General features: G+C 35.3%; 1 protein-coding gene and 1 non-coding gene across 13 annotated transcripts; both read left to right on the forward strand.

Moving 5' to 3' along the window:
- The first annotated feature begins 2570 nt into the window (after positions 1-2570).
- On the forward strand, positions 2571-5200 carry LOC18429192 (stellacyanin). The gene is made up of 2 exons (XR_016050998.1): positions 2571-2727; positions 4857-5200. It is a non-coding gene; the product is annotated as a stellacyanin (transcript).
- A 7477-nt stretch (positions 5201-12677) lies between these two features.
- Positions 12678-21863, forward strand: LOC18429193 (WD repeat and SOF domain-containing protein 1). Of its 12 annotated transcripts, none has more exons than XM_088861185.1 (4): positions 12996-13124; positions 14316-14409; positions 19461-20841; positions 21477-21863. In XM_088861185.1, the coding sequence occupies exons 2-3, from the start codon at positions 14369-14371 to the stop codon at positions 20818-20820; spliced, it is 1401 nt and encodes a 466-aa protein (XP_088717311.1). In that variant the 5' UTR covers positions 12996-13124; positions 14316-14368; the 3' UTR covers positions 20821-20841; positions 21477-21863. The 12 variants fall into 12 exon arrangements, with proteins under 12 accessions (XP_088717316.1, XP_011621513.1, XP_088717314.1 ...); XM_020664425.2 differs by having other exon boundaries at positions 21480-21863; XM_088861187.1 differs by lacking the exon at positions 14316-14409 and adding an exon at positions 18241-18285 and having other exon boundaries at positions 13003-13124; positions 21480-21863.
- Positions 21864-22202: the final 339 nt, after the last annotated feature.

The raw sequence follows: 22202 nt of genomic DNA on the forward strand, positions 1-22202 counted from the left end.
GATTAATTGTGACTGCTTTGTTTAAAAGATAAGTGGTCTCATTATATACTTTTCCATATTATATATTCTCTTCTTATAAAAGATTGGATATCGCTGGTTACCCTTAGTACGAGGAGGTCACAATTTACACATAAAATATGAAAATTTGGATGCGGTCAATGTTCCAAAAATTTCACGAACATCACTTTATTTACCTTTTGATCAATTCCAAAACAAAAGGAGATAAACAATTTTGAGGTACTAAAACCATAGATCCAGTCCACAAATGGACGGTTTTTGAGGCGTTGCAGAAATCGAAAATTGCCGTTAGTAAAAACCTTAACTACCATTCTTAAAAGTTTAAACCGGTGTTATCACGACATATAAATAATTAAAAATGGACAAAATTTAAAAAAATTCTATTAAAAAAGGAAAAAAAGAATAAAAGGGTAAAACCATTCAAAACTTGGTTAAAAATAGGAGGTTTTTTTCAAAAATTATTGTAAAAATTCCCACTTGCACAAAAAAAAAAATGTTGGATTTTAAAATTTAGTACATTACATGATTTTAATGCCAAGTTCATCTAACCTATGATATCACTACTAATAAATTATTATTGTCCACACTTCATAATATAGAACAATAAAAGCAATATTTGACCTTTTGAACCAATAGATAAGATAATTTATATTATTTAATACTATCACTCTTCAATCCATTCTAGACTTTTCAATTTCATGTTCTTCTAAGGAACATTGGATTTGGTATTGTACATCGGCAGGTTCACTCTTACATTGAGCAACATCACTAAGTTCATAAGTAAGGTGCTCATTAACTCGGTGGATTCCTCCACTTCTAAATATCTCTGCACTTCAACTTGATAAGGTATTAACCAGTTCCTTTTTTCAGTACCTCTATCAAATTGAATTGCGTCAATGAAACAGGAACCAGGTGCAACTTCTCCCATCAAAGAGATAAAAATGAGTGGTTCCACAGTGAGGGAAAGAATTATAAATAAAAAGAAAAATGCAGTAAAAAAAATCAAGAAAGTAAGCAAGCAAACATTTATTTTTAAATATTTAGGGTGACATTCTTTGCCAAAATCTTGAGAATTTTTGGATTAAAGATTTAGAAATAAAATATTGGTATCAAAATGGAAAAGATAAAAAAAAAAAAAAGGAAAAAATAAGGCAAACAAAGAAGAAGCATGAGAGGTGGGGGAAATATTAAGTAGGTTCATCCAAGAGAACTGGCAAAACATATGGTCAAATATGTTCAACTTGTCGGCCACCAGGTTTTTCTGGCTCTCAACAAATACTTGTTTTGCTTCCATGTCGGATTGAACCTTGTCTGGTCATCAATTCTAGCGGTTGGAGCACAGGTCCGGTCCGATCTTAATAAATTTTGTTCGAACACCACCTAAACGTTTTTCTAAACTAAATGCCTATTAATACTGGTTTTACTTCCATGTCGGACTGGACTGCGTTTGGTCACCAATTCTAGCGGTTGGAGCACTGGTCCAATCCAATCTTCATAACTTCGGTTCAAACACCATTCTTAAAGGTTTTTCTAAATTAAATGCCTATCATCATCATCATCGTTGTTGTTGTTATTATTATTATTATTTTTATTATTATTATCATTATTATTATTATTATTATTGGATTAGTTCTATACATCTCTTTTTTAGTACCGACCCTAAATAGACCATTCATCTGATGGAATCGGCACATTTATATTCCTGTAGATAATAATATTGAGAGGTTATGTCCTATTAGACCGTATAACCACAATCGCTCGTAGGCCATCAGGTGTGATATCAAGCGGCTACAAGTATTTCACAAGTTTGATAATGTTTATTTTAGACTTTGAGAGTATTTATTTTGGACTTTGAGCGCAATCGATAAGATTACCCGATTGTCAGATTTGAAATCTAGTAGCTCGAGGTGATTGTAACTCGACTGCTTGATTTCAAATCCTACGAATAGATGTGATTGTGACCTTCTTTTTGATCTACTGATGTTTCACAAATTTCGATATTGTTCTATTTGGACTTTGACGGCAGACAATAAGATACCCCGGCCGGCTGATTTCAAACTTAGTAGCCAGAGGTGATTGTAATTTGACTATCTAATTTCAAATCCAACAACTAGACGTGATTGTGACTTTCTTATACAAAAAGTAAATAGTCTTAGGTAAAAAGGCTGCATCATGGTGGTAGCACCCCATACCTAGTTACAATCCCACTGGCACCACGTACCAAAATCTTCAAAAAGCCTAACTCCTAATCTATTTTAAAGAAACAGTTAGGACCTATCATCCCCAATGAATTAACCAAAATCAAAGAAGCCAATAGTCTTCTTTCTACTTTTCCAATAATTTGCAATACAACCAAAACACCCACCCAAGGGAAAAAAAAAAAAAAAAACTACTATATAAGTATACTCAAGAAGACTACTATAGCTATTTATGTTTGTGTTTGTGCAGGTTAGGACCACCTATCTGACCACTGTTCTCTGCCTTTGTTGCTATAACCAGTTCCTTGTACTTTGGAAGAAGCAAGGGGAAGCTTTAAGATGCATGATACAAAGATGGTGGGCAGAGCAACCTTTCTTGTTTTCATGGCGTTTGCTTTTGTTCCTAGCCTTGCTACGGTTTATGACGTTGGGGGGTCTGGAGGTTGGGACCTTGATGTCAATTACACCACTTGGGCTTCTACAGAGAGTTTATTTGTTGGTGACGAGCTCCGTAAGTTCTTCATCAGATCATCTACATTTATATTTGTTTTTTCCAGTTAGCACTAAGTAAAGAAACATTTATTGTTCTATAGAATTTGTAGATGGCAGATTTTTCGAGATTACCGCTTTTCGAAGAAGATTTCAAGATGATGAATAAAATCCCAAATTTTTTGAAAGGATCCAAAGGTTAGTAGAAAGATAAAGAATATTGATTTCCTTGGGCTCAGAAAATTTGTTAAGTTCAGGAAGCTCGTAATTTTGATTGAAATTATTCTCACAAATTTTATCTTCTTTAAATTAATCCTTTTGCCACTTATGTATTCCTGTATTTTCATTTCATCATATGGTTATCTCTATGTATTTATAGAAATAACTGGGAATTTATCAAACTGGACCTAAGGTTTTAACCTTTGAAAATCCTAGCGTGTTTTTCTGATCCACATCATACTTTCCATCAAATCTCAAACAGCCCATCAAATGAAACTCCAAAATAAGTTTTGAAATTTTATCAAATTACACCTAGGGTATAATATTAAATAATTTCACATTTATTTGTATTCCGAAAAATTTTCCTAAAAATAAAAAAAAATGAGAGGAAGAAAGAAAATCATGATACAAACAAAACATCTTTTTCGGGTCTATATGGATATAGCTTGACTCGATAGAAGAACGCTTCCACTTTTGCAGTTTAAATTTATTTATTCGGTGAACTCGAAGAAATATAAATACTTACGGGAATTGAGGTGAAATTTTCATTGGACTTTCTGGCTACCCATTCCGGCCCTTTGAAGCAAAATGGGAAATACCATACCCAGAGGCCATCCACCGTCCGTTTTTTAAAGAAATGACGATGGTGGAGATTAACCGTTGCATTATTAATCTGGTGGACTACTGTGTTATACTATGCCCACCAAGTAGAATAGTACGCTTGTCCAAAACTTAAGGTAGAGAAAGGGCAGAACGTCGAAATTTGTCAAAGATCCCATCTTATTCTAACCATGTAGGAATCTCTCTCTCTCCCAAGTCAATGTTTATGCATATGCACATGCTATTACAAGTGAGAACTAAAAGATACTTATAAATAAAAAAAATTACATGCCATAATTAAGGGGGATGTAGACTCGGCCGAATCACTCGGACCTAGTAGAGTATTGGGTCCAGATGACCAGCTTGGAAAACTAAGCGAGTCAGACCCGATTGAAGAATTTTTTTTAGAATCATATCATTCAAGGGGTCAATCTCTTGTAAAATCATTAAGAGGCCAAAAGATCCCAATGAATATTATAATGCTTAAGGTTTAATTGTCATTTGACTCAGGTACTTCTTCTGAAAATATCTTAAAGAGTATTTGATTTGTGCTTGTTCAAGGTTGCAAACCTTGAACATGCAAGAACATTTTAGAAATTTGACCCATCATAAACAAGTTGGCATACTCCTATCATTTGGTTGGGAGGTCTCTTAGGGTCAAATTATTGAAATACTTTCGCTTGTGAGGTTCCCAGTCTTGAATAAGGGCAACTTAGGTGTTTTTGAGAATATGTTTTTTGAGGATATGAGAATGAAAAAAGTAATCTCTTAATATCAATTGAAGTAAACTTTACAATAACTGAGCAGCTATAATGAATAGTAATGTAGGTAGAATGAGAGCCGTCAAATCTTCATTATGTAGTTCAAAATACATATCACTATATGAATTTTAATATTTTTTTTAAAAATCCGATCATAATGAAATTTTAGAGTGTGCACAATTAAAAAAATATAAAAATATTTTCAAAAACATAAAATAACCAAAATACCCCTGAAAATGATGGGGGTAATTTGGCTATTTTAAATTATTAAAATAAATTTTTTTATATTTTTATATGATGTGAAATAGTGTTAGGTATATACAACCAAAATTTCATCTTAATCAGATTTATAGAAAAATAATTAAAATTAAATAGTGATATGTATTTTAAACCACTAGATGAAGATCTGACAGTTGAGATTCCACCTATATTATTATTCATTATAGCTGCCCAGCTGTTGTTAGCTTTTTCTTTCTATAAAAACTCTGCCTACTCGGACAATCCAACTCTGGGCACTCTAATTTGATTGTCTTTCTTCTTAAAATTAATATCCTCTTTACATGAAATTCAGGTTTTAAGTACAACGCATCGAAACATAATGTAGAGGTTGTCAATCGAGAAGATTATGATGCATGCACAAATAAGAGCGTAATTAGCAGCTTTAAGAATGGTGACACACTCGTTACTCTTAACACTACGGGCTTACACTACTTCTTGTGCTCGATTGAGCGCCATTGTGCAAATGGGTTGAAGCTGGAGGTCAAGGTCTCTTCCCAAACCATAGCACCCTTTGGTGCGCCGACATCGACACCAGTTCCGCCTTCTCATAGTAGTACTACTGCTTTGTTTCCTCGCTTCAATGCCCGTGTGCTTGGGGCCATGGCACTCGGTCTTTTCGCATCACTTGCAACATGAATCAGTCTCTCTCACACACACATGCACGCTTTCTACATGCGCAGGGAAGAGGCAGTGCGATTTCTTTCTCTCTCTCTTTAGGCTCGTCTGTCTGTGTTGCTTGTTTTCATTGTATGGAATTCTAATTCCTGTCTGTTGATTCGGTGTCATTTGTTAGTTACGGAGTCTATTGAAGTAATGTGTCATTTGTTACAACTGAGACTATAGGAATAATGTGTCCGTTGGGTGCTTTTGTATATTGTTATTTATATACCATTTGTTCTATTGAATAACTATTTCTTGTATCTAATAAGTTATATTGAAAAAAAGGACGAGCCATCCAGATTAGTTAAAAGAAAGAAAAATAGACAGGAGTTGGTACATACTTCACGACTTCTATGTCTTATTGACGTTTATGTTTATCAACTATCAATCGACAGAACCAATGCTTGCTTTGGAACTTTTAATTTTTTTTTTTTTTTTTAACAAGAGTAACAAATATTATTAGAAGTAAAAGAGATTACAACAAAAATTACAATAACAAAGAAGATAAAGATAAAGAGGCCATCAGAACTCCTTTCTTGGGTAAATCATCGGCGATAGAGTTCGCTTCCCTATAAACGTGATGAAAGGTTAAAAGCCGTCAAGGAGGTATTGACAAATTTTTATACCAATTAATGACATTGTGAGAGTCTCCCTCAATGATCAGATTTTGTTCCATACCTCTCTCCCTATAGATCCGCAATCCTTGTAGCAAAGATTCAAATTCCGCATGATTAGCAGTAGCCACCTCACAAGGCCCAGCATAACAAAAAAGTTATTTGAACTTCATGATTGCGACATATACCCCCAACTCTTGAAAGCCCCGGATTTCTAAAAGAAGAGCCATTAAACTTTAATTTCATGCATCCCATTGCTGGTGGGTTCTAATTACACCGTTGTCTCTTCTTAAGAGTTTTTTACATGACCAAATTGGTCACGTGTAGTTCAACATCGTTCCTTGAAATCCCCCAAGCTTTCTTTGTCATACTAAACCAATTCCACATAGAAAAATTAATTTTGTTTTGGAATTCAGCCAACCCAATAGCCACATCATCAAGGGAACTTTTAAAATTGATCATGGGAAATAATGCATGCGATGGTATAGGGGTCAGAACTTAGTAATTTGGGAAGCCAAGTCTATATAATCATTATCGGAGTCTTTTCCCAACTATTTGGGGTCGGCTACACGAATTCGTGATTTGCCATTCTGCTCTATCAAGATCCATATATTTAGTGAGGCAATAGGCATCTAACCTAGATTCAAGATTCATGAAAAGTTTTGATAAAATTTTATGGTGGCTGCCTATCTAATAAAACCCACCTCCTTTACCCGGGCTTGGGATGGTTTTAAGAAAAATTTAAGGTCCTCATCCTTCTTAGACCTAAACCCAGTTGATATAAAGTATGCAAAGGAAATATCATACAATAAGACTATTTATTTTGTTCAAGGTCATAGTTATCCATGGTTATTGGAAATGGAGTTGCTAGTGGTGTCCTATTGACCAGGTTTTAAGTTTAATAGATTTTTTTTTGAAATTTATTGTACATTTTAAATTCTTGAATTTCATATGTTGTAGCTAAAAGTGATTGTGATCTCCTGATAACAAACATATATAATCTGGTAGTCGACAATCTCATATATATATATATATATATATATATATATGGTTATAGCATTTTACATCGTATTTGGAAAGAAATTAGGACTATTTTCTTTACCTATTCTAACCCACCATTATTGTAAATAGACTACACCAATCATAAGATATTACGAATTATTTACTTTTAACATACGTGCAGTGTTCAACACAAATTCCCACCTAAGAGAATTTGTTGAAAATAAAGTTCTATGAAATATCTTGGAATCACAAGATGAATAATTGTCGAAAAGAGAAAACAAAAAGAAAGAAATTGAGTTCCTAAGCACTGGGATCTCACGATCCAAGACAAATCATTTGTGTTCATCGTAGGGATGAGAATTTTCTTAAGCAGTTTGCAAGTGGGATTTCAACCCCTATTTCTTTTAGGTTGGTCGCTTGGATGAGCAAATTACGTTACCACAAATTGGGAGTCCAAAGAGTTACTCTTAAATTAGTTGGCGCCTAAGGGAGCGCTGCAAATTATTAGAATATCAAGTTTATCGGAAGAGACTCTCTATGTCCATTAATAAATAAAAATATACATGGTTATCTTACATAAACAAATACACACGACTATAATAGAAATAAGGGCAAGCTTTCTATGTTTCGCCTACAATATAAAACTTATATACTTCTCCTTATGCAACCGTCCATTCTGAATGGAGGGTTAAGTTTGCCCCAATCATAATATCACGTCTTTACACTATTTTAATTTTAAATTTTTTTCTATAAACTATTTTGACATTAAATTTTGTACGTCCAATCCTCTATTAAACTTGCACTAGCGAAATATATATATAAAAAATATTTCTCATAAAATAAAATGACCAAAATACCCATGAAAGTTTTAAGGGTATTTTAGTCCTTATATTTTATCGAAAAAATAGTTTTAATATTTTTTAAAGGTGCGCCCAAATGAGAAGATGGAACGTACCAAATTCCATATTCATATAATCTGTACAAAAAGACTAAAAATAAAATACTTTTAGACGTCGGATCCAAGATCAAACAGTGAGTGGCTCTCTTGATCAAAATTGGACGGCTGGATGGTAGAGGAAGCATAGATCTTATATGCTATAGGGGAAGTATAGAAACCTTTCCCTAGAAACATACCATAGCATACAATGTAATGTACAAACACATTGATTACGATATACACCTTCCATATTAAACCAGTAGAATTAATTATGCTATACACCTTCTATATTCAACCAGTAGATTATAGAGAAAATGTCTTGGTAAAACTTATTTCTAAAGTTCATTTCTCTATAGACCAAAGGTTTCAAAATCTATATATTTTAATACAGATTCTATTTATTATATCTTCTAATCTCTATGCCAACTTTACCTTTTTTACCCCATCTTTTTTGCCCAAATAAATTTAAAAAAGACATCATTTTCTAAACCCTTCTCTTCACATGTTTGTTTCTCCTTGTGAATCTCCCAAACCCCTCTATTTCTCCCCGTATTTCCCCCAACTCTTTCTCTCTCCCCCATGTCTATCCCAAATTTTAGGTTTGGGAGATTCACAGGGAGAAAGAAAAAGAGAAACACATGAAGAGAAAGGGGGTTTAGAAATGATGTTTTTTTTAAAAAAAATTGGGCTAAGGGGTAAAAATGGGTAAAGCTGGTTTAGAGATAAAATATAATAGATAGAATCTCTATACCTCAAGATAAGTTTTGGAACCTTGAGTCTATTGAGAAATAAAATATAAAAAAGGTTTATGAAGACATTTTCCCTAGAATATATATATTTTCCTTAACACTCCCCCTTAAACTTAAGATCTTTGCGAGAGAGCAACTAGAATTTGGACAACAATTATCAAAATTGAGTAGTGGACTTTCAGATGTAAAGCTCTGTATTGCTTAATCAACTAGCACAATTGGATCTTAGATTTGAAGCTCAGAACGATAAGATCCAAGACAGGCTCGTCCAATGGCAGAGCAGCACACCTTAAAAAAAAAAAAAAAGAATTTCAAGTCCTAAGAATAATGCATCTTGTAACTGTTGCGTTTATGTGGCCTTTAAAAGCCTAATGAGTGTGTATTTCAATACTTTCATTATAGTGAAACAAAAACTCAGTGGGAGTGGTTCCTCGAGGACCATACTAAGCAAATGATGTTTGCTTATATTGGATTGTGCTTATCGATCTAGACTAGACGGATGGAAAACCCAAGGTACCTAGACATAAAGAATTAACCGAAGAGGGTTTTGGGTTAGCCCTTGATGAGGTCAAAGCTTATGCTTAGATGAGAGAGTCGAGCGACTGTGTGACTCTTGTGTGTGATGGTAGGCCTACTGAGACAGGGGCCAAAACCTCATCCATGTTTCATCACACGGCATGCATATTGATAGATCATTCAGGAAAGACAGATATCCACCTTTGCGTGAAGCGTATGCATGTGCGAGAGATACCCCTATGCACTATAGAGCTGTGGAAGCATCAGGTTGTGGTGACCTTGAATCATCTGTAGGGGAGGACCTGTAATCCACAAACTGGGATTGCGACCCCTTGGATTATCAACTAGACTTTGGTGACCTGCTAATGAGCCCCTGCTTGGACTGTGGGTCATGAAAAATATTGGGTCAGTTTTATAAAGCAAGTGTGGTCTGTAGTCCACAGTTGAAGGATGAGGGTTTTGGATTAGCCCTTGATGAGGTCGGAGCTTATGCCTAGATGAGAGAGCCAAAGGATTATGTGACCCTTGTGTGTGATGGTAAACTTACTGAGAAGAGGGCCAAAACCTCATCCATGTTCCATCACACGGCATGCATATTGATAGATCGTTCGGGGAAAGGCAGATATCCATCTTTGGGTGAAGCGTATGCATGTGCGAGAGATACCCCTATGCACCATAGAGTTGTGGTCGCATCAGGTCGTGGTGACATTGAATCATCTCTAGGGGAAGACCTGTAATCCACAAACTGGGATTGCGACCCCTTGGCTTATCAACTAGACTTTGGTGACCCGCTAATGAGCCCCTGCTTGGATTGTGGGTCATGAAAAAGCAAGTGTGGTCTGTAGTCCACAGTTGAAGGTGGAGTACCCCGTGTTCGTTGATAGAATTCCTGAACCATATGGATCCACTTCCTATCATATTAATTTAATTGTGTTCATTTTAGTATTAAATTATTTTAGATTTATTATTTGAATTTTTATAAGTCACTTGATATTTTATTTTTTATTTTTGGACTTATAAAAATGAAGTTATTGATTTACAAAGTTATAATGTTCTAAAATTCATTTTGTTTAATATTAAAATATTTATTAAAAAAATACACGGGGCCCTATAGTGCACATAGGCCCACCATGTGAGTATTAGGTGGGCCCCACATACCATACATCGGTGGCGCGCCCCACCCTTGGATACCTTCTCTTGTTGCTTTGTCTTCAAGTTTATTAAATATGGTAACTATATCTTGTAGCATATGGTTAAATATTGATTAGGAAATATTAACCATATCTTATCTTGATTATTGAAGGAATATCTTGACTTGATATTATTGAAATATTCTTATGGAAATATGAGATGGAATATGCAATTTATGGTATACACTATATCTTTAATGGATTTAATTTATTTAAATATATTGATGGGAAAATGGTTTAAGGAAAGGGGGATAATGGTTCATGCACCTTCCACAATGTTGATGGCCCATATATGGAATGGATGGCTTAAAACTCTCACCCTACAAGTCACCTTGATCAACGATCCATATTCAATCTCAAAAAAGATGCAAACTATGGGAAACCCTAAAAAACCCAGACTTAAATTTCACTATAAACAGGGGTTCTCTCCTCCATCTCTACACACCTCTCTCTCTCCCTTAAACTCTATCTCTCTCCTTCCTAGGGGCAATGCCCCTCTCTTTCCTCTCGGACTTTATCTCTCTAACCTTCTTTCTCCTCTCTAGACCTAAGAAGAAATTAGGGTAATAAATCAAAGCCTAGAGTTATTTTTTTTGGGGTCAAGGTTTTGTAGAGATTTAAGGGTGGTTACCAAGTTTGGTCGAAATTAGCATTCCCAGTTCGAGATTGAAGTTAGACCGCTGATCCTGCGCCATGAATGTGGTGACTTGGTGTGGAGTGTAAAAAACCTGGTTGAGGTAATCTCCGTCATCTTTTATTTTATTTGTTAGTTTTTTTATTTTGTATCCTCAAGCACAATATTAGGTTGTATGAATGACATCAAGTAGTTGAGATTTATTTTATTGATGTGTTATTTATTTTTGGAATTTCTATTGTTTGTAATAAGACCATCTATGAGTGATCTTGTTGCCAAAATTATAAGGGATTAAAAAAATAATTGTATTTCCCCGGCAAAAGATCACATAGGTCTTTCTTTCATTAGTATTAAAGCTAGTTTTACTTGATTGCTATTATGGGTCTTTTCTTATTTTTTTCTTGAGAATAGAAATATAATGATTGCTCGCACCTTCATCACTGAGATCCTTCAAACCGAAAGGTTTGATGGGATCAACTTTGCTTCATGAAAACGAAAAATCAAATTTGTGCTTTATGAAGAAAACTTGCATGAGGTACTATTTGATGACTGACCTCATCGTCCAATTGATGACTCATCTAAAATAATCAAAGATGAGTACGCTAATTGGAAGAGGAGGAACTTGAAAAGCAAGCACATTCTTTTATGTGTCATGACTGACTCGTATGCTTCTGAGTACGAGTCAATCTATATTGCAAGTGGGATTTTTGATAAACTTAAAAGATAGTATACTGAACCCTCTCTTATTAAGCAAACTATAGCTATGAGAAGGTAAAAATGGTAGAAGGTATCAAGTTTGCAGATTATGTGCACATGTTTCGTGCGTTATTCATAGATTTGGCAGATACAAGCATGAAATATGCAAGTGATTCATTTAATGTCTTCCTAATTCATGGGAAACTTTCATATCTTCTATCTCTGCTAGAAGAAAGGCACCAAAATTGGAGGAACTCATCACGACCAACAAATCTGAAGAAGAAAACAGGAGTTCAAGGGAAACCCCAAGGGATGTTGTGCATATGGTAAAATCTCAACCATCTTTTAAATTTAAGAAAGGAAAGGAAGAAATACTTTTGAGAAGAAAATATATCTCAAAAGAAGAGATTTTGGAAATAAGTGAGCAAAGATAGATACTTGAACTTGTTTTATTTGCAAGAAGGTGGGCCACATAGCCAATAGTTGTCGGGTCAACAAATCTTGTGGAACTAACAAGGAATTGGCATGTGTGGTTTTCGAGTCCATGCTAGCTGACCCCAAGGGAGCTTTTCGGTGTCTTGACTCGGGGGCTACGTCTCATGTTACAAACAACAATGAAGGTTATCGTTTTTTCACTGCCATGGGGCCAGGACATCAGCATGTTTATATGGGAGGAAATCAGAAGACTGATATACTTGGAGTTGGAGATTTTGAGCTGAAATTGAAGAGTGGGAGCACTTTGATCCTAAACAAACACTTTATGCTTTTGATATGAGGAAGTGCTTGGTTTTAGTTCCTAAGATGTCTATGGCTGGATTCATAACCACTTTCATTGGGGAGAGTGTGGTGGTCAAGAAGGGGAAAGATGTGATCATGACTGGACGACTTGTAGACAAGCTATTTACTATTGAAATAAAAGACAATGTTACTTATGTCTCATCCTCTAATGAATTAGATGCTACCTTATGACATATGTGGTTAGGACACATTAATACCAAACGAATGGAAAGATTAAAAAGGGACGAGATTCTTCAAAATTATAAGGGAGAAATCAAAAGTGTGCGAATCTTGTGTGCAAGAAAAACTAATAATGAAAAATGCCACGAGGGTTCCATTTTGAGTTTTCTACTACCAAAAAATTCTTCCAAAACAAATACACCTGGATTAATTTCTCTCTTTTTAAATTTTCAAGTTCAACAAACACAAATTAACAGATTTTCTAAAACTTCGAGACATTATCAAACACAATTTTTTTCAATTCCCTCGAGAAAAAATCCAGCAACAAGAATTCTAGAACTTCTAGCTTCCATGGAGCATCCAACTTCCAGTTATTAAGTGTGGTATCTTATACAGACCACTTATGGTGGCCACATAGAACCAAATTGTATGGTCTTAGCTATATATGATCAATGAATTGTCAGATCAAACAAATCGCCTCAAAAACCCTCGCCCCTATCTCTCAAAACCCTGCCTTGTCTATAGCAAACCCTTGATCGCCACTCTTTCTCAACCCTCTGTCCTATCCCACAAGCCACGATCAAGCTTTAATCTTCTTCAACAAGGTAAAGTTATCTTTTTTTTTTTTCTTGTTTTTCTTCATCATAGTGTAAAGATTCTTCAAGAGTAGGGTTTCCCTCATACGAACCTCAATACAAAATACTTCATCTTCTTCAACAAGGGTATGGAATTTATTCTTGTGATTTTCTTGGTTTTTCCCCTGACGTTTTTATTTACGAATGAAAACATTTTTTTTCTTTGGTTTCCCATGTACTTCCCATGCATGCTCGTCGAGGCTGTGGGTTCCATCTTGCTGTTTCCACGAGTGTGACAAGCGTGTTAGTCTGTTATGTGGAATTTGAGTTTCATACTACCAAAAATATTTTCCTAATTAAATACACCTGGATAAATTTCTCTCTTTCTAAATTTCCAAGTTCAATAAATACAAATAAATAGATTTCCTAAAACTTCGAGACATTATCAAACACAATCCTTTTCAATTCCCTTGAGAAAAAAAATCCAGCAACCAGAATTCTAGAACTTCTAGCGTTCATGGAGCATCCAACTTCTAGTTATTAAGCGCGGTGTCTAATACAAACCACTGATGGTGGCCACATAGGACCAAATTGTACATCTGGTCTCAGTTATATATGATCAATGAATTGTCAGATCAAACAAATCGCCCCAAAAGCCCTCGCCCCTATCTCTCAAAACCCTGCCATGTCTCTTGCAAACCCTCTCTCGCCACTCTCTCTGAACCCTCTGTCCTTTCTCTGAGACCCACAAGCCACGATCAAGCTTTCATCTTCTTCAACAAGGTAAAGTTGTCTTTTCTTTCTTTTTTTTTTGTTTTTCGGCTGGTGTTCTTTTTTTTTTTTTTGTCTTATTTTTCTTCATCATAGTGTAAAGATTCTTCGCAAGTAGTGTTTCTCTTATACGAACCCCAATACAAAATACTTCACCTTCTTCAACAAGGGTATGGATTTATTCTTGTGATTTTCCTGGTTTTTTCCTGATTATTTTATTTACCAATGAAAACATTTTTTTTTCTGTGATTTCCCCATCGAAATTTGTTGGTTTTTTATTATTTGACTTTTTTTATTGTGTATAGAAGCACAATTTTTACTACAGAAAAATATGGGTATGTATACTTTTCTGGCTTTTTTTATTTATTTATTATTTCTTTCTAGTTTTTTGATGTTGTATAGAAGCCATTTTGTGATTTTTACAGTTTGTTAATTTTTTTTTTTTTTCAGTTTTATCCTGACACTAGAAAGATCTGGGTCTGATTGACTCTGAAAACTATCAAATGAAGCCTCCAAGTCATTCCAAAATTAAGATAGTGGATGGGTACTATCGTGCATAAATCTCTTTCATCAGTTTAGGTTTTAGTAAGTATTTGGTATTTAGTAAATATTAGATCATAGTGGGGGTTCCAATCTGGCTTGTTTACAGTTTGGAACTCTATAAAATTGTAAAATATCATTGATTGGAAGCCTTGTTATTATTAGTGAGCCATGCTTGAGCGCTTTCATTACAAGGGTATTGAGAAATGAATCCACGATTATATCCTAAAACTAGAAAAGATTCTACTCAAATGCTTCATGAGTAAACTTCCTATGAATTTTGAAGTTACGTTTTGAATGTTTTTCTCTTTATTAGAATATGGATTATTTTCATTTTATTTTCTGCTGATATGTTTTTTGATTATGATCTCATAGTAAGCAGTTCGATAGTGACCTAGTTATTTGTCTTTGTTCGATATTGATCTCATAGTAAGCAGTTTTTAATTTTTAGAAATGTATCTGAATTCTTGAAATAATTTTTTAATACCAAATGTTGTACCAGATGTTTGAAACTAAAAATGTTAATGCTGCTTTTTATGTTATTGAAAGGGAGAGTCTACAGTCTTTATTTCATTTTATGCCAATTTTTAGCTTATGAGATGTTCATAAATTACATGTGTTTAGTCTTGATGCCTCAACAACACCCATACAAGATAAGAGAATCTTGACTGCATGCCTTGCTAGCTGTTAGCATTATATATGATTTCTTGTGAGAGTCAAAATGGATTTTTTCAATGAAAGGAAAAGTGTATTTTAGTTGAATGTTTTAAAACAATCATCTTAATAGGATGCATGTTGATATCAAATCAACTATATTACAATTGAACGGTTAAAAATAGATATTAATCCAGATTCTAGGAGATAGTTTACCCATGGGTTATCAAACATAAGAAATTGGGTATACATGAATTGCTGACATGTGAACCAAATATGAGAAAGAAAAAACAGAACTGGAAAACTATTGCACAGGGAACTGCTTACATATGAAAATTGTTTTACGTATGCAAACTGTTACGCATGAACCAAACGAGCCCTACATGTACGCATGATGACCTATATATGGCTTCTTCCCAATTTGATAAAAAGGGCTATATAACTTTGTTGTATCATTTTTGCTAACTGTTACGCATGAACCAAACGAACCCTACATGTACCCATGATGACCTATATATTGTTGGGTTTATGTAGCCTTTAAAGGCTTTATGAGTGTATAATGAAAAACATTTATTATAGTGGAACATAAACTCAGTGGGAGTGTAGACCTTCGAGGATCATACTAAGCAAATGATGTTTGCTGATACCGGACTGTGCTTGACGATCTAGGCCAGTCGGTTGGAAAACCCAAGGTACCTAGGCATAAAGAATAAATAGAGAAGGGTTTTGGGTTGGCCCTTGATGAGGTCAGAGTTTATGCCCGGATGAGTGAGCCGATGGACTGTGTGACCCTTGTGTGTGATGGTAGGCCCAAAGAGATAGGGGCCAAATCCTCATCCATGTTCCATCACACGGTATGCACATCGATAGATCGTTCGGGAAAGCCAGTTATCCACCTTTGGATGAAGCGTATGTTTGTGCGAGAGAGATAACCCTATGCACCATAGAGCTGTGGGCGCATTAGGTCGTGATTGACTCGTCTCTAGGGGAGGACCTGTAATCCACAAATTGGGATTGCGACCCCTTAGCTTATCGGCCAGATTTTGGTGACCCGTTAATGAGCTCCTGCTTGGACTGTAGGTCATGGGAAACACTGGGTCGGTTTGATAAAGCAAGTGTGGTCTGTAGTCCACAATTGAAGGTGGAGTACTTCATGATTATTGATAGAATTCCTGAACCATATGGATCCACTTCCCATCATATTAATTTAATTGTGTTATTTTTATTATTAACTTATTTTAGATTTATTATTGGAATTTTTATAATTCATTTGTTATTTTATTTATGATTTTTGGAATTATAAGAATGAAGTTATTGATTTTATAAATTATATAAAATTCGAATAATGTTTAAAGACTATTTTAAAATATTTATAAAATTTTCATGGGAGGCCCATAGTGTGCATGGGCCCACCATGTGGCAAATGGGTGGGGGGCCACATATGTCACATATGGGTGGCATGCCCCATCCATTGCTTCATTTGTTATTACTTTGATATCAAGTTTTGTAATTTTTGGAAAGTCTATCTTATAAGCATATGGTCAAATATTGTTTGGGAAATATTGACCATGTCTTATATTGATTATTGATAGAAGATCTTGACTTGATATTTCTTGATATATTCTTATGGAATATATGACATGGATAATGCAATTTTATAGAATGTATAATATCTTTAATAGATTTAATTTATTTAAATATATTAATGGGAAAATGGTTTAAGGAAAGGGGGATAATGGTTCATGCACTTTTTATAATGTTGATGTCCCATCTATGGAATGGATGGCTAGGATCTCTTACCCTACAAGTCACTTTGATCAACGGTCTATATTCAATCTCAAAAAAGAGGCAAACTATATGAAACCCTAAAAATACCCTAGACATAAATTTCAGTATAAATATAGGAGCTCTCCCCACATCTGTACATACCTCTCTCTCCCCCATAAATTATCTCTCTCCTCCCTAGGGGCCACACCTCTCTCTCTCCTCTCTAATTATTTTGGAGTCAAGGGTTTTATAGAGATTTAAGAGTGGTTATCTAGTTTGGCCGAATTAGCTTTCCCGGTTCGAGATTAAAGCTAGACCGTTGATCTCACACTATTGGATGTGTGACTCGGTGTGGGGTGTAATAAGCCCAGTTGAGGTAATCTCCGGCATCTTCTCTTTTACTTAATTTGTTCTTTTATTTTATATTGTCAAGCATAATATTAAGTTATAAAAATGGCATCAAGTGGTTGAGTTTTATTTTTATTGTTGTCTTGTTTTATTTTGAAATATTTATTTATTACAAAAGACCATCGGTAAGTGATCTTTTTGCCAAAATAAAAAGGGATGATTATTATAGTTAAAAAAAAAAAAAAATTATATTCCACTGGGAAAGATCACATAGGTCTTTCTTTCATATATGGCTTCTTCCCAATTTGATAAAAAGGGCTATATAACTTTGTTGTATCATTTTCGTTTGGATGCAGTTTCTATAAGTCCTATGAAGACAAAGTAAAGCTTTGCCTCGAAAAGCACTTTGGGCCTATGAAAATCTCCATGATGGCTCTAAAATTAAATAATTTTAACACCGACTACAAAATTTAAAGATTAAAAAACACTAAAGATCTTGTGGATCGATAAGCACTTAATTTTAGTTCAAAATGAACGGTCTAGTTACTGTTTTATGATATACACATGTTCTACGACTGTAATGGTAAAGGCTGAGATGATCGTGCCAAAACTACAATTTTAAGTGAGTTTTGTGGTGAGGCTTTTCTTGATAGGGCCATTTTCCTTTTCTTTTTCAAAATTTTCAAAAAGGTTTCCTGTTTACATGTTGTAAACGCATCAATTTTTTATTGATTTTTATTAGTAAAAACAATGGCGCTCCTGTTCTAATAAATTCTCACACATCTCCCGTTGCGTATATTGGAACAATTCATTATCATTTTATTTGCCCTGATCAAACCTAGGTCTAGCTCTCTTTGGCTAACCCCCTTCCCTCTCTTTCTATTCCAGCCGATCCTCTCTTTTCTCTCTATCCCTGATCAAACCTAGGTCTAGCTCTTTTCTCTCTTCCTCTCAAAACCCAAGCCTGTGCGCTCTTTCTCTCTCAAGCTCTTACCTGTTTTCTCTCACTGTAACCCTTTTTATCTCTTTCTCTGTTTTATACTTGTTCTATCTATATCTTCCTCAGCTTCTCCACGTTTTTCCCTATCCCTTCAAGCCATTGAAGACTCAGGTATGTTCTTCATTAGTTTTCTTTTCATTGTTTTTAATATTCATCTTTCTTTTTTTTAATTCTTCATTGTTATTAATATTCATTCTTCTCATTGTTATTAATATGGTCTTCGTTATTTTTTCTTTCCTTTGTTGTTAATCTTCATTATTGTTTGCTTAATTTTCAATTATCTTTGTTTATTTCTTCATTGTTATTGTCATTCTTCCCATTGTTTATTTATCTTCGTTGTGTATTATTAATCTTCATTGTTCTTTTTTTTTTTTTGATGAAGGTCACAATATGTATATTTTTTCTTAGCTGCTGTTTTTAGAGTAAAAATAGTACAAGAAGTGAGTTGTAAACTGCTGTTGTTGCCCTTTTTTCTCTGCAACTTTTTCTCTTTCTACTAGCTTCAATACTGTCATGTTTCTATGCTTTTATAGACTCGTTTTATTATCTATGGTGGATAATTACTCTGCATAGAAACGTTTCCTTGGGTTTGCACATATGTTTCGTTTTTGTACCCTCTTGTGATTGGGTTAATAAGATCTCGTCAATGTGATTGGGTTAATAAAGTGTCTCGTCTTTAAATGTGAATTTGATGGTGATTTGGGTGTGAGATCCTATGAATTTTGTTTTCCAATCTTTTTTTTTCTGTTCTCTGACATGGCTGCTTTCGTCTTGGCAAATGAATATGTATGTTGTGTTTCTACTTTCTCAGTTTTTCTTTATTCTACAGTATATCCAGGATATTTTCTGCTTCTTTAGCTCTTTCTATCCGCTGTTTATCTCTCTTCAAGCCATAGAGTCCAAAGGGGAAATAGGGAACAGCTCTTAAGTTTCCTTTACTTTCTCTTTAACCCTCTGTTTCTATCTCTAAAAGCTCTTCGTTTCCATTGATGGGAGTCAGTTATTGAACATTTAGAATGGGAGTAAGTGAATTAAAGCAAAGTTTTGAAAGTGAAGAACCAAAAATCTGTCTTTTACTGATAGAATTTGAAAGAAATTAGGGAATTTAGGGTGGTTGTCCTCTCTTTCTCTCTCTATCTTCTCTTTCCCTCTCTAGAAACAGAGTTTATATCTTTTCCCTTAGTTCTAGAGCATGGTGTTTGGTAGGTATTCAAATTTCATCTGGTTAAGGTTTGGCGATCAGTTTGCTGGTTCTCTTTACTTGAGTTGGGATTTTATATTTCCAGAATGAAGGTTAAGGTCATATCACGGTCGGCTGAGGAGTTCACTCGCGAACGAAGCCAAGATCTCCAGAGGGTCTTTCGGAACTTTGATCCAAAACTACACGCTCAAGAAAAAGCAGTCGAATATGCCCGTGCTCTTAATGCAGCGAAGTTGGAGAAGATATTTGCCAAACCATTTCTGGGAGCCATGGATGGGCATGTTGATGCAATTTCTTGTATGGCAAAGAATCCGAATTACCTAAAGGGCATATTTTCAGGTTCAATGGATGGAGATATTCGTCTTTGGGATATATCTTCGAGGAGTACAGTTCAACAGTTTGTGGGTCACAAAGGTGCTGTGAGAGGCTTAGCAGCATCTACAGATGGAAGCATTCTTGTATCATGTGGAAATGATTGCACGGTCAGGCTCTGGAGTATTCCGGGGCCGAAGATTGCTGATTTGGACGATGCGTCTGAAAATGCCTCAAATCCTCTTGCAGTTTATGTTTCGAAGAATGCTTTTCGTGCAGTTGATCACCAGTGGGATGGTAATCTGTTCGCCACAGTTGGTGCACAAGTTGATATATGGGATCATAGCAGGTCTGAGCCTGTGACTAGCTTTGCCTGGGGAAGTGATACTGTTGTCTCAGTTCGATTTAATCCGGCACATAAAGATATATTAGCAACTTCAGCTAGTGACCGCAGCATAACTTTGTACGATCTGCGTATGGCATTGCCGTCCAAGAAAATTGTCATGCAGACAAGAACGAATGCTATTGCTTGGAATCCGAGGGAGCCAATGAACTTTTCCTTGGCAAATGAAGATTGCAACTGCTATAGCTATGATATGAGAAATATGGAACAAGCAAAGTGTGTTCACAGGGACCATGTGTCTGCTGTCATGGATATTGACTACTCTCCCACTGGTCGGGAGTTCGTCACTGGATCTTATGACAGGACTGTAAGGATTTTCCAATATAATGCTGGCCATAGCAGAGAAATATACCACACCAAGAGAATGCAGAGGGTCTTCTGCGTGAAATTTAGCTGTGATGCTTCATATGTGATTTCTGGGAGTGATGACACCAATCTGCGGTTGTGGAAGGCTAAGGCATCGGAACAATTAGGAGTTCTTCTTCCAAGGGAACGTAAGAAGCAGGAATATCTAGATGCTGTCAAGGAGCGGTTCAAGCACTTGCCTGAGGTTAAGCGCATCGTCAGGCATCGGCACCTTCCGAAACCGATATACAAGGCGGCATCCCTGCGGCGTACCATGGCAGACGCAGAGAAGAAGAAGGAGGAGAGAAAGAGGGCTCATAGTGCCCCTGGGACTGTGGTCACTGTTCCCCTTCGCAAAAGGAGAATTGTCTCTGAAATCGAATAAAACAAGAGTAGTTGATGCCTGGTAATCATCTTTTCTTTCCATTGGTGGCCCCATTTCAACAGTAGACATATATATACATTGTTGACAATACATATGTACACTGTTAACAGTTAACACTTGAATTTCACCATTATATTCTCACATTGTTTCTTTAATACCAGTGCATATGGGCGCTGATTTCGTGTTTTTAAATTTCTTTTTTCCGTGAATTCTTGCTTCTCTGCTTTTAAACGAGTGGCTTTAGCCTAGGTGACCCACTTCCAAAAAGTTTTTGTAAAAGCATCTCCTTAGATGAGGATTTGGGTTTAATTGAGATCCAGTTAAGGAACTGAGATAATGTGGTCTGTATTAGACAGTAGAGTTTATGTATTAATAAATCTGTATAAGACGGTAGAATTTATCTAATCGCCTATGAGTGTACCAGTATTGGCCCTACTTTTGCAAAGGCCCGAAACAAACTGCTAAAGCTGTTCTAAGTTTCATAATGGTGTTATTTGTTCCATCTCAAATGATGAAAGCTTATTAGTTACTTTGTCTCCATTGATGGTATAATTTGTTTTCATTTCTGATTTTGTGATGAAAAGTTCTTTATAGTTGCTAATGTCTTCATTTATGGTATTCTTGGTCTTCATCACTAACTTTCTAATTGATGTAAGAAGCTCACAATGGAGGACAACTGCCCCAGTGGTTGGTACGAATCCGTGACAATGTTTGGATTGATACAAGAAGCTCTTAGATTCAACTTACTTCATCGAAGACAACAACAAAATTTTGGGAATGATGAAGAGGAGGCAAGCATTTTCATGACCTGTGTGGCGGTTGGCGGTTGCGGAACTGTTAAAGATGTTTCTTTTTTGGTAACTCCCTTGCTTGTTTATATGAATTAGTTGTGAAGATCATCTTTGTTGTTGGCCTAGTGATACTTTAATGTTACTCGTGTTCAGCTTGATGGGTTCTTAAGTTAAAGAACACTGGTTCTATGATTGAGCCCAATGTAACGTGATGGATGATTGTATGAATGGGCTGAGTTTTAGAAACTAAAATTTTGTACAAATTGTTTGAATGATTTGGCGTTATATGTATTCCAAAAGTATGGAAAGTGAGCGAAGCCCTTGTCCAGATTTTTAAAATTATGGAAATTTAAGATTAACAGAGATAAGTATCAAACTTAAGAAATGCGGAAGTTCTCAATAGCTGCAAATATAGCATGCATTTGGCTAGGCATGAGAGAGAGAGAAAGAGAGAGATTATTACATTTGTTTAATAGCTGCAAAGAACATTTGTTTTTGGGTTCTTCTCTAGTAAGTTTACATAAATGCTCTTGATTTGCATTCAAGTCAGATGTATACGACAAATACAAGACAGAAACAGGTCTGGGAGCC

Source organism: Amborella trichopoda, chromosome 3 (genome assembly GCF_054954075.1).
Source record: "Amborella trichopoda isolate Santa Cruz 75 chromosome 3, AtrichopodaSantaCruz75HAP2 v2.0, whole genome shotgun sequence".
NCBI lineage: Eukaryota > Viridiplantae > Streptophyta > Magnoliopsida > Amborellales > Amborellaceae > Amborella > Amborella trichopoda.

Bases quoted from the DNA above. Each gene is read 5' to 3' on its own strand.
- LOC18429193 (XM_088861185.1), top strand. From the start codon at position 14,369: ATGAAGCCTCCAAGTCATTCCAAAATTAAGATAGTGGATGG. The intron at 14,410-19,460 runs GTACTATCGTGC...TTATATTTCCAG, and splicing joins AAAATTAAGATAGTGGATGG to AATGAAGGTTAAGGTCATAT.